At 40.3% G+C, this 13,459-nt stretch overlaps 1 protein-coding gene across 2 annotated transcripts in view; it reads left to right on the forward strand.

Annotated features, from left to right (window-relative positions):
- The window catches only part of CDH20 (cadherin 20), a 220,430-nt gene that overhangs the window by 194,769 nt on the left and 12,202 nt on the right, over positions 1 to 13,459 (forward strand). For both annotated transcript variants that reach the window (XM_032293654.1, XM_032293655.1), the window contains exons 8-9: positions 6,137 to 6,273; positions 8,341 to 8,462. In XM_032293654.1, the coding sequence (XP_032149545.1) occupies positions 6,137 to 6,273; positions 8,341 to 8,462 (259 nt within the window). The remainder of the gene's footprint in view (positions 1 to 6,136; positions 6,274 to 8,340; positions 8,463 to 13,459) is intronic.

Consider the following 13,459-nt stretch of genomic DNA (forward strand, 5'->3'; position numbering starts at 1 on the left):
CTAAAACTTAACTCTCTGGATCGCATTTAAAAACCAGTTTGGGAATTCCTTTCTTCTGTTATCTTTCACCAAACTGCTCTTCTTTTCCTTATTTTTCATATTAAAGTTAATTTCTTTTAAAATAATTTGTATAGTTATATGCTGCATGGCTAATTCATCATCTGCATTTCTATTACAAAGAATAAATGAGATTTATATTCCTAAGGAGAAAATATCTAATAAATCATTCAAAAAATCAACATATCACCTGAAGTTAAAATGTTACAGATAAAAGGCCATTTAATATTTTTCAAAGATTATAAGGACTTTTATCATTTCCTTTCTAGAAAGTTGATGGTGTGTTCAGGAATATATGCTGGCCCTCATTTACTAGTAAGCCCCAAAACAGAATCTCCAGATTTAGTGATAGGTACATGAAAAGACAATGCTTGAATCCCCTGAATTTTTAATACATGCTCAAGGACTCTGACAAGCAGGATACTGAGCCATTTGGCAACTGAAAGAGGCTTCTGCTGATGTGGAAACTGCCTCCCCCTAGTTCCTTCTCAGAATGTGTGTGAATTTAGCCAGCCTTCTTCTGATACCCCACCTCCAAATTGCTCCCAAATTCAGATGTCCTCAGCTAGGCAACAAGCAGACAGTCTGGAAAGCACCAGCTACCGCTGGCTCTGGGCAGCTTTGTACTTGTGTGATGCCGATTCTGCTCACAGGAGGTAAGAATGTAATGGTTAAGAAAGGAAAATCACCTACATAATTCACGAGTGTGTCCCAGTTTCCTCATTTTCCATCTGAATCTATACCTTTAATTTTTCTCCGCCTCCTGAAAATTTACCCACCATCCCATTTAGGGAAACAAAGGCTATTATTCCCTCAATTCAGGCCCTGTTGGAGAAATTGGAGAGGGATTCCCCTCAATGAGGGAGGCTTCTCTGAGGAAGGCTCCTGGTGTGTCAGCCCTGGCAGTGCTATCAGGGGTCCTGTGGGTTAGTTATTTCTATCGCTCCCTCTCCCATGCCATCTGTGACACTTGCTATGGTGCCATAGGTTTGGGTATAGAAAGCTTCTTTCTCATAGGCTGCCTCTCCCCCTGGCATCATGCCTGCAGCCTGAAGAGCTGCCATCAGGGAGATGGCTGCGTGGACCACATGCTGGCTCTTCACATGTGTGGAAAACTGAAAGAGAAGGCTGTCATGAGCCAATCAGTGTTTTGTTTTGCTTTTTAATTTAGAGAAAATTCAATTCTTAAAATCGTAGAATTTAAAACTAAGTAACAGTTTACGCTTAAAAATAATAATCTGGTCCATTTTAAATTAATTCTGCAGCATATGTTTTTCTGTATTAAAAAAGCAACTATTCACTGTCACTCTGATGCGGTTTGGCTCTGTGTTCCCACCTGAACCTCACCTTGAACTGCAACAATCCCCATGTGTCAAGGGCGGGACAAGGTGGAGATAACTGAATCATGGGGATGGTTTCCCCCATGCTGTTCTCAAGGTAGTGAGTTCTCAAAAGATCTGATGGTTTTATAAGGGGCTTCCCCTTCCCTTGGCACTCACTCTCCCTCCTACCACCATGGAAGGGACATGTTTGCATCCCTTTTCTCCATAACTGTAAGTTTCCTTAGGCCTCCACAGCCAAGCTGAACTGTGAGTCAGTTAAACTTCTTTCCTTTATAAAATACCCTGTCTTGAATATGTCTTTATTAGCAGTGTGAGAGCGGATTAGTACACACTCTTATCTTTAAAAGATAAAGTCTTGTTTCCTTAGACAATCTCCTATAGACTATGTGTCAGTCAGGCAGCATGGCCTGGTGGCTGGGAGCAGAAACCTGCAGCCAGATTGCCTGGGATTGATTCCCAGCACTGTGACTTTGGGCAAGGGACCTAAACTCTCTACTTCTCAATTTTCTTACCTGTAAAATGAGGATCATAATGGTGCCTACCTTGTGGTGTTATTATAAAGATTAAATGAGTCCATATAGGTGGTGTGTGCTGAGCAGTGCCTGGCATACAGTAAATGTTCACTAAATAGGGTCACAGGCAGAGGGAAACATTAATTTTCTTCCTTAAATTTCCTAACTCTTAGGGAGTCATAACTTAAATGATTCTGATTTATCTAGCCCTTACTCATCAGCTTTCTCTTTAATTCCTAATTTCTAATACACTGTATTTGAAACAATACATTTTACCAACAATAGCTATATATGCACAACCATATACATGTATATATACACACATATATATAAAACAAAAGTTTTACATCAATGTTTACCCTTACTGCATGTGATAGTCTGGCATGCATATATTCTATTCTACTTCATTTTCTTTCTATATTAATCATAACCCATATTGATTTCACAATCCGCTAACCTGTATCTGAAAAACAATGCACTATAGTAAAGAAACTGTTTATTCCCTCCAAAATTGCTGCATCTCTGTCTCTACACTTCAAGATATGGATTGCAGTTGCTGGTGACTTTAAATCAAATTTGGAACCCAATATATGCCCCAGCCCCTATTTAAATAATCTATAAGAACACAGTAATTGTAACTTTGTATATATGGCTTAAAGTAAAACACAAATACTTATAACTCCATAAAGATGGCTTCACATCTTACCTCTGCAAATTGTTGCCTGCATAACTGCATAAAAGTGACTACGGCTGGTTGCAGTGGCTTATGCCTATAATCCCAACTATTTGGGAGGCTGAGGCAGGAAAATAACTTGAGGGTAGAAGTTTGAGACCAGCCTGGGCAACACAGCAAGATTCTGCTAAAAAAAAAAAAAATTAACCATCCAAGTGGAGTGGTACTGCCTCTAGTCCCAACTGCTCAGGAGCCTGAAGCAGAAGGATCACTGAAGCCTAGGAGTCTGAGGCTGCAGTGAGTTTGGTCATGCCACTGCACCACTCCAGCTTGAGTGACAGAGGAAGAATCCACTTCTAAAGAAAGAAAAAAAGGTGACTTCTTTAAGCCTCAGTTTCCTTATCTGTTGATTGGGATAATAACTACCTCCCAGAGATGTTGAAACAATTTTAAAAGAAGCTGTGTATTAAGTACATAGTGAAGTGCCTGTTATTCAGTTAGTGGCAACTGTTGTAATTACTGGTCTTTTAAACGTAGGGTTGTTCTCTTGTTATTGAATTATTTATATATTTTGGATATTAGTCCCTTATTCTATGAAAAGAATTGCAAATATTTTCTCCCAGTCTGTGGGTTGTCTCTTCATTCTGTTGATTGCCTCCTTTGTTATGCAGAAGTTTTTTACTTTGATACAATGCCATTTGTCTATTTTTGCTTTTGCGTGTGTGTGCTTTTGGGGCCATATCCAAGAAATCATTGCCCAGGCCTACATTGTGGAGCTTTCCCCCTAAGGTTTCTTCTAGTAGTTTGATGGTTTCAGGTCCTAACATTTAAGTCTTTAATCCATTTTTATTCTTGCATATGGGGTCAGATAAGGGTCCATTTCCATTCTTCTGCACATGGATATCTAATTTTCTCAACATTGTTTATTGGAGAGACTGTCCTTTCCCCATTATGTGTTCTTGGAACCTTTGTCAAAAATCAGTTAATTGACTGAGACCCATTAGTTCAGTTCTGAGCCCTCTTTCCTATTTAGTTGGTTGATGTGTCTATTTTAATTCCAGCTGTTTTAATTACTACAGCTTGTAATATTATCTCAAAATTAGGACAAATGACCCTGTTAAAAAATGTGCAAAATGCCGAACAGACATTTCTCAAAAGAAGACATATAAATGACCAGTAGATACATGAAAAAATACTCAACATCACTAATCATCAGAAAAATGCTAATTAAAACCACAATGAGATATCACCTCACACCTGTTGGAATGTCTGTTGTCAAAAACAAGAAACTTAAGTGTTGGCTAAGGTGTGTAGAAAAAGGGAACCCTTGCACACTGCTGATCGGAATGTTAGTATTGCCATTTTAGAAGACAGTATGGAGGTTCCTCAAAAAAACTGAAAAGAGAATTACCATATGATCCAACAATCTCACTTCTGGGTATACGTCCAAAGGAGCTGAAATTAGTATGTCAAAGAATGTCTCCACTTTCATATTCACTGCAGCATTATTCACAGTAGCCAAGATACAGAAACAACCTTAGTGCCCATCAACAGATGAATGGGTAAAAACAACGTGGCATATATACACAATGGAATATTCATTTCAGCCTTAAATATTCAATTCAGCTTTAAAAAAGAAATAAATTCTGTTACTTGCAACATGGATGAATCTAGACAACATTACGCTAAATTAGCCACGCACAGAAAGACAAATACCACATGATCTCAGTTATATGTAGAATTTAAGAAAGTCAAACTCGCAGAAGTAGTGAGTACAATGGTGACTGCCAGAGGCTGGTGGGCAAACAGGGAAAAGAGTCAAAAGGTTCAACGCTTCAGTGAGGGATAATAAGTTCCTGTGATCTATTGCACAGCATGGCAACTATAGCTCATAATAATGTATTGTATATTTCAAAATTATGAAAAGAATAGATTTTAAATGGTTTTACTGCAAAAAGAAATACATATGTGAGGTAATAGACATGTTAATCAGCCTGATTTGTTCATTCTACGAAGTATACATGTATCAAAATACCACACTGTACCCCATAAATATATATAGTTATTACTTGTCAATTAAAAAAATTAAAATGGCCAGGCAAGGTGGCTTATGCCTATAATCCCAGCACTTTGGGAGGATGAGGCAGGTGGATCACTTGAGGTCAGAAGTTCGAGACCAGACTGGCCAACATGATGAAACCATGTGTCTACTAAAAATAGAAAACTTAGCCAGGCATGGTGGAGGGCGCCTATAATTCCAGTTACTTGGGAGGCTGAGGCAGGAGAATCGCTTGAACCTGGAAGGCAGGGCTATAGTGAGCTGAGATCATGCCACTGCACGCCAGCCTGGGCAACAGAGCAAGACTCCATCTCAAAAAAAAAAAGTTTTAATAAAAATGATAAAAACTACTTGGCCTTTACCAAGGACTACATAAGTTCTCATTGATGGTTCTCAATCATAGCTACATATCAAAATCCCTATATTCTCTATAGAGGGTTTTTAATTTCCACATGACTGAGCCTCCCTCCATATTTGTTAAATTTTCCAAGATGGGGACCAGACAAGATAACACAGGTGAGACCACACAACAGAATTCCAAATCAGATTCAATAGGAAATGCAGATCTTACCCAGGACCTAGTTAACTAATGGCTCAAATGATATAGACAACAGCAAAATATGAGTCATTCTACCCTTGGAGAGTGCTAAAACTGTCAGGCACAGGTGCCCATAAATGTCCTTTTCTTGCATAAAGATGCATGTTGGTCCAGGCTGAACATGAAAGGTGGAAGCAATGGGTGAAGTGCATTGCTTGAACACAAAGATCCATTTTTGTTATGGAACATTTGCTTGTTATACACCATTAGTTACATAGCTTATGTGACATCTTCCAGCAGGCTGTATCCCACAAATTCATAAACTCCAGGGTTTTTTTTACAGTAAACAACCTAGCCAGATCTGGTCCATCCTGCTAAAAGCATACCATCGATAAGGACTCTCCAGCAAGTAAATACACTACCATTATTTTGTTTGCCAGAAAGCGGGTCATTAGCATGTTACCAAAGAGCCTGGTACAAAGCTTTCCTTCTCAATAGTTGATACAAATTACAAGGACTGGACCCACTAAACTATACCTTTTCACCTTTTCTAGTTTCAGATTAGCATTTGAGAACTCATTTGAATACAATTTCTTTTAAACAAATATAGGTAGGGTTCGATACTCAGGATGTCCCAAAATTCTTGGGGTAGTTCCAAGCATTAAATAGCATTAAACCTATATTTAAATAGCTTAAAACTGCCCCAAGACTGTTGGCATCCTGTTTATTTCATTTTTTGAATGAGAAAATTGAAGCTGTATTTGTTTTGTTTATTGGAGGAGGAGGTGATTTTTTTTTTTGAACAAATAAAACCACGAAGGCAGTCTTCCAGTAGCCATAACTCAGAAGTGGGGGAACCATGTTTCCACATGATAGGCACTCAGTTCTCTCATGTGGTATGCTGTCATATGCTTATCCAAATGCAAATGATGTATATAATCCATGTTTCTGCAGATACTCCATTGATAGAAGCAGTGACCCTGGAAGATTTTTCTATGTTGACATTACAACAGGTGCCCTAATGACTGCAAGACCCCTGGACCGGGAAGAATTTTCTTGGCATAATATCACTGTCCTTGCTATGGAAATGAGTAAGTAGCATAATAAATTGGTCTTCATGCAGTGACAAAATATAGGCGGTATAGAAAGTGGAAGTTTCTAGAACTTGTGACAAAAATTACATCCTTTAAGGGAAGAAATGGAAGTCATGCTTTATGCAAGTAAGTAAATGCATTCAGCGCAAATACTTTTTTGAGGATCTCCTATATGCTTAGTCCTGTGCTAGAGATAAAAGCAAACAAAACATGGAAAAGTAGTAAAAGATAGCATTCTTATCCCAAGCAGCTATGAGGAAAAGGGAAGATTCCTGAGAAATCTAAGGGGCTTTCAATCTTTAATATAACTGTGAACGCACAAAGAGTATAAAATATTATTGTATGAAAGGAAGCATTTATAATGTATCACTCTTATTATACACATATATACATATCCATGCCCACAAGAATCTGAGACATCTTACAATAAAAGGCAAATTGATTAACATAATAAACTTGTAAATGGAATGGAAGATTAATAAGAACTAGATTAATATATATTATAAACAATAAAAATTAGATTATATACTACTACATTCCATTTTTTTTTTTTTTTTTTTCATAATATTGGTGATGGTAAAGGCTTAGAAAAATGGCAGTCCCTAACCTATTGGCTATATAATTAACAGCCATTCAGGAGGGCAGTTTGGCAATATGTATTGAGATTCTCCAAAATATTCATACTCCTTCTCTCAGGAATTCTACGGTCAATCATCATATTAAGGAAATAATGACAGATATCAACAAAGATTTATATGTGAAAATTTCCACTGCCGTAGTATTTTAAAATAGGGAGAAAATGGAAACTACTTAAATGTCTACTAATAGGAGATTAAATAAATTATGGTACAACCTATAGTAAAATGACAATATAATACAGACATCAACACCCATGCTTTCAAAACATATTCAGTGACAAAGGATAACCTTACTCTAAAATATTAATGTTCTGAATTTGATTTTTCTGTTTTGCTTAACTGCAACTTGTATGTTGGAGGAGGGTGTATAGCTCCAATTTTGGACACCCATGCTATATAATGTCACATATCTAATGGATGTCTCTGGTGGTAGGATTGTGAATCATATTCATCCTACGCTTTTCTGGAATTTTCATCATTCCTTAGACAAACACCACTGTTATAATGAAGAAATAAATGTTAATTTTGTTAGCGCATTCTGGTAACCAAGCAATAGAAGTGTTTAAGGGGAAAACAGTAGAACATAGATACTTGGGGGAAAGAAAAAAAGAAAAATATGATCCAGAAGAACAGTGCATTTGGGGATTTAGTAAAATTATTAACCAAGATCTTGCAATTTCTGTTTTGTCTCCTTGGGGTGGTGACCAAAACAGAAAAAGACAGGAGGGGCACTACCAGAGCTGTGAAATTGTCTCTGCATGGCAGTGCCAAGCAAAAGACAGACCACAAAGACACAGTTCCCCATAAGTGACTATGAGCAACTTCTGCCCCAGCCAAAGCTATGGATTTGGTGTGTGTTTGATCCTGTAATATCCTGTCCCTAAGCAGAAATAAATGTGTAGTATTATCTTTATTCCAGTGAATAACTTGAAACATTTGCAAATGTAATTCAAAGAACGGACGATTCCACAGGAATAAAACCAAGCAATGCCACACAGTATGCATCCAATTGGCAATGGGCTCTTTTAAAGCCCAGAAAATAAAACTGACCTGCCTTTAATTCCAGAACTTGAAGTCTGAGCCAAATGAGAGGTTGAAAACCTCTTTTTAAGATTCATTTTCTGACACTGGCTCCCTTTGTCTCACCCTTCCCCTCACACTGCTGATAGCGAACGCTCACCAACACACACCTTGTTCTGTCCAAACTCCTCATGTCCGGCCACATTGTTAGTAGGCAACATAGGATCCTATGCTCTTGCTACCATCTCCAGGTACTTTAACCACTCCTTTCAACACAGACTCACCAGGTAAATACCTACTTCTAGCAACGGCCATTGCTCTCTCTCTTTTTTTTTTTTTTTTTTTTTTTTTTTAGCATTACTAAACTCTAAACTCCCACGTTTGGCTCTCCTTGTGTTCTCTTTAGACAATCCCTCCCAGGTTGGAAGTGTTCCTGTCACAATCAAAGTCTTAGATGTGAATGACAATGCTCCAGAGTTCCCCAGATTCTATGAAGCTTTTGTCTGTGAGAATGCCAAGGCAGGACAGGTAAGGTGGCCTGTGGGTGGTGCGCCTTGTTAACCCCTAATGTTTGGAAACAATTGTTACAGATAACCAAGTTCACCGTCAAAGCTATTTTGACTCCAGAAACCAACAGTTCACAAAACAGAGTCCCCAGTTCCCATATATCAGGTTTCAACCATTTATTTGTTAAGACAACTATTTGAGATGAGGTGTGGTGGCTCATGCCTGTAAACCCAGCATTTTTTGGAGGCCATGGCAGGAGGATAGTCTGAGCCCAGAAGTTTGAGACCAGCCTGGGCAACATAGTGAGACCCCATCTCTAAAAAAGTAAAAAAACAAAAAGACAACTATTTGGAACCTACATTACCTTTTATGGCTTAAACAGCACTTTGAGGGTGGCTTAATACACAGGATAGCTGCATAAGGTTTGTGCCCACCTGGAAACTGAATTGTGTCGCACCAGTGGTGACAACATCTGCTCTGGGGCCTGAAAGTGTCAGGTAGACCAGGAAAAGGAGGAAAAAGCTGTTCTTTTTCGAGTGTGGTACCAACTCCTCAAAATATTTTGCATCAGGGCAAGTTTATTTTCTCTATCTTTCCACCTCCCTTTTTTAACTTCTGCCAAGAAATACCTTATTTAGGGACTGCCTGGCCTATCTCAGAATGCTGCCACCTAGAATGACCTACCCTCTCTTCTCCCTCAATTAAAAGATGCACTTTCTTAGTGCTGCTCATGTCAGGTAAGTTTTGAGAAGAAAGTAATCTGAAGGGACAAAGGTCTACTTATTTGAAATATAGCTCCATAATCTTCAGAGACATATAAACCTAACTAACTATTTAGTTGATGAGATTCTAATTGAACAACAATTAGAATTTGAGAAACTCTGGAACTCCGTTTGGAGTACCCATGTAGTAATGCATGTGTCAGGCTGTTGCCTACCCTATAATTTGTCCATCTATCTCCTCCATTCTGTTCCTGCTTTTATAAGATGCTTTCCTCCCCTGCCTATGACCCAGCAACCTGACAGATCCCCTAATAGTCCTCATTTACTCCCCTTCCCCACCCCAGTATATCCTGTAGTCCTGTGGATGCTGGTGCTGGATCAAAGGGATTGGGATGGCTTTAACATGAAAGCTGGGGAAGTACATGTTGATAAGGCAGGGGCTCATGTGTTGGTAATTCAGGCCTCTGACTGTAATCTAACTTTGCCTGCATGTAGTAGTCCGTTTTCATGTTGCTGATAAAGACATACCCAAGACTGGGTAATTTATAAAGAAAAAGAAGGTTAATGGACTCACAATTCCATGTGGCTGGGGAGGACTCACAATCATGGTGGAAGGCAAAGGGGACATCTTACTTAGTGGCAAGCAAGACAGAATGAGAGCCAAGTGAAAAGGGAAACCCCTTATAAAACTATCAGCTATCATGAGACTTATTCACTACCACGAAAACAGTATAGGGGAAACCACCCCCATGATTAAATTATCTCCCATCGGGCCCCTCCCACAACATGTGGGAATTATGGGAGCACAATTCAAGATGAGATTTGTGTGGGGACAAAGCCAAACTATATCACTTCACTTCTCTCACTCCCTTGGAACCGGACCTCCAGCACCTTGCTGCATAGAGAGACTAGGTCTGCATAACCAAAACTTATGTAAGTACCCTGAACTCACCAAAGATGGATTCAACACATCTTTACCATTTACTCAGCCAAAGCAAAAAGTGATTTACATCCCTCAGGGGAAGAAAGATGTTCTATCATGATTCTGATCTAAATTTATCTATCAATCCTTGAAATTTGGTACAGTGGCCTATAGCCCTCCTAAAAAAATTTTTTTCATCAAGTCTAGGATAATTCTCCTTCCACATCTAGTGAATTTCTAGTCTAGTAAGACCTGAAATATTATGCAGCTAATAAAAGTTATAATGTAGACTTTACAGCACAAGAAATGATCCATGTTATTATAAGTAAAGAAAGGAGGCATAAAAACTACACATACATATTTGCAGTTATGTAAAATTATGACTGCAAGTGAACAATGATTGAGAGGGAAGATGCAAAAGAAGTATAGTTACTGTGCTAAGGTAGGTGAGTTTAAGTGAGGAGGTTTGGGTCTTTAATAATATTGTGGTGGCTCAAGCCTGTAATCCCAGCACTTTGGGAGGCCGAGGCGGGTGGATCACGAGGTCAAGAGACCGAGACCATCCTGGTCAACATGGTGAAACCCCGTCTCTACTAAAAATACAAAAATTAGCTGGGTGTGGTGGCGTGTGCCTGTAGTCCCAGCTACTTGGGAGGCTGAGGCAGGAGAATTGCTTGAACCCGGGAGGTGAAGGTTGCAGTGAGCTGAGATTGTGCCACTGCACTCCAGCCTGGCACCTGGCGATAGAGTGAGACTCTGTCTCAAAAATAATAATAATAATAATAATATTGTTTTATATTATAATAAAATATATATGTAATATAATAAAAACTTTTGTTGTAAAATTATATGAATATTTTGTTATAATGAAATAAGCTAATTTTAATCTATAACACAAAGAAGGTGATAAGTAGCACTGTAAATTAAATTCTTTCCCCCAAAAATAAACCACTCCCTTTTAAAGGGCTTCAGAATAGGAGAAGTTACATTCTGACAAGTGAAGAGCATTTTAACTCTCTCTCCTGTTGCTGTAGTCAGACAAGCATAGTCCCCATTTCTAAATGCATCTTTTGATGGTCTGTTATACAGTGCTCTGAAGCACAGCTTATCTGCCACTTCAAGTTCAGTCTGTCCCATTTGTCACCTTTAGACCAAGATACTGAAAATCCTACCCTTTGATCTGGGCTCTGGGAAATGTTTTGAAGATTTTTCAAAAGCATGCAGCACAGAGATACATCTGGCTCATAAAGAATCAGGCCTCCTTGTGTTTACGTTGGACACTGTCGTCGGCTTCACATCTGACAAGTCCAGATACATGCCTTCCTCCTAGTAAGCAGCCTTGAAGGAAGCTCATAAATCAGATAACATGCTTGGTGATGGCCAAGGGCGGAATGAAACCAGCTGAGCAGAATATTGCATGACAAGTGAGACTGAGGAAGAAATCTGACCTGCCAGGAGAATACAGAGGAGAGCAGGCCATATGCTCCCAACCCAGACCTAGCAATCTGCGTCTTCACTCACTCACTCACACTTTGAAGCCCTATAACCAACGAGCTCTGTGCCTCAGGCCCCAATCTCACAAATATATACACAATAAGCAGGCCAGATGTTCTGAAAAACTTTCCCAACTATGTTTATCAAGTAATGTAAAATCACCTATGTGTGACATGCCTCAAGAAATATGTTACCTCTATATGCGTTTGACACTACAAGCAAGCTGAAAAGTTCTGGCTCTATCTCCAGGCAGGGATAGGACAGGAGGATAATCCTGGAGTGCGCGCAGCACTGACACGAGGATCTCTTGTGGGCAACTTGATCTCCATGACTCTCCTGCCCTTCCCCTTCCTTGCATCTCCTTTCCCCCTACTTTCAGGTTCAATAGTTGGGATTTCCAGGAGGCATACCTGAGATGGAATTCCAGTATAAGGTGTTTACTAAGGAGGGCCTTGGGGCCAGCACCTGTGGGAGGGAAGCGAAGGAAGCAGGACTGGGCAAAAGAAGTCTAGCCGCAGTGCAGACTCACTAACTGCCTCAGCTGACTTCTCAGAGAGTTCCAGAACTAGAGTTTCCCCAATTTGAGTTCGATGGCCAGGCCTGTGTACTATCACATTAGTTAGTCACTGGACGTCCATTGCCCTGGAAGGATGTGGTGACCATGGGCAGCTTAGTTTGTATTGTTACAAAGGATTACCTGAGGCTGGGTAATTAATAAAGAAAAGAGGTTCATTTGGCTCACCATTCTGCAGGCTGTGCAAGAGGCATGGCGACAGCATCTGCCTCTAGGGAGGGCCTCAAGCTGCTTCCACACATAGAGGAAGAGGGAAGGAAGCTGATATGCGCAGATCACGTGGCGAGAGGAAGCAAGGCAGGGAGAGGAAGGTGCCAGGCTCTTTGTACCAGCTAACACAGGAACAAAGGGAGCAAGAACTCACTCATTACCAGGAAGACAGCACCAAGACATTCATCAGGGATCCACCTGGATGGCCCCAACACCTCCCACCCAGGCCTCACCCCCAACACTGAGGATCAGATTTCAACATGAGATTTGGAGGGGTCAAATATCCAAACCATAGGAGTGGGTAGGTGGCTCTCTGCAACTGGCAATCCCCAGGCAATCCCCAGAGGGACTGGCAGATGATGGCTGGGGGAAAAGTCCTTCATTGAAGGGGGATCTGGGCATCCCAGTGTCCAAAAGGCCCCCTGCTAGGAGCTTCCCCCACCCCTACCACATTACTTAATCTTCAGCATATTGTGAGGGTAGCTTTACCTCCCCTAATTTAGAGCTGAAGAAATACAAACTAAGCAAGCCCACCGGGCCCTCAAACTGACCTTTGACATCTTGGTTCCTATGCTGGTAGAAGCATAGTTGACTTTCAAATAGCAGGAGTGGCAAGTCTACAGGGCTGGTCCCAAGATGGGTAGGAGCAGTCTGTGCTGTTTCTTGGTACAAGAGAAAACACATATGAAGGAGGCTGCCGTTCAATGCCTCTTCTGTATCCCCCTCAGCCTGCAGGCAACTGTTCCAGTCATCGTTTCACACAGATTTCTTTAATAGCTTTTACATCATGATCTCCACAGACATCCTGAAACTGACTCCCTTGAAAAACATTACAGAAAAGGCAAAACTTGGCCAATGAGTCCGAGAAGAAGCCACCTGACCTCCTGCTCTCTCCACCCCTGAGTTCTGCTTCTGACTCGTCTATTCTGCATTTCCCACTCTAGGGATCCTGTGCTCTCTACCTTCGCTAGCTCTCCCTCCTGCCAACAAAATGTGACTCCCTGTGACCCATTCCCTCATGTCTGTTTTCTGTTAACCTGACGTGGCCAATGCCGATGTGCTACTTCCCTTCAGGTCATGGTCATTCTTAAATAGG

This window comes from Sapajus apella, unplaced genomic scaffold (genome assembly GCF_009761245.1).
Source record: "Sapajus apella isolate SASKATOON/1434 unplaced genomic scaffold, GSC_monkey_1.0 scaffold30, whole genome shotgun sequence".
Taxonomy (NCBI): domain Eukaryota; kingdom Metazoa; phylum Chordata; class Mammalia; order Primates; family Cebidae; genus Sapajus; species Sapajus apella.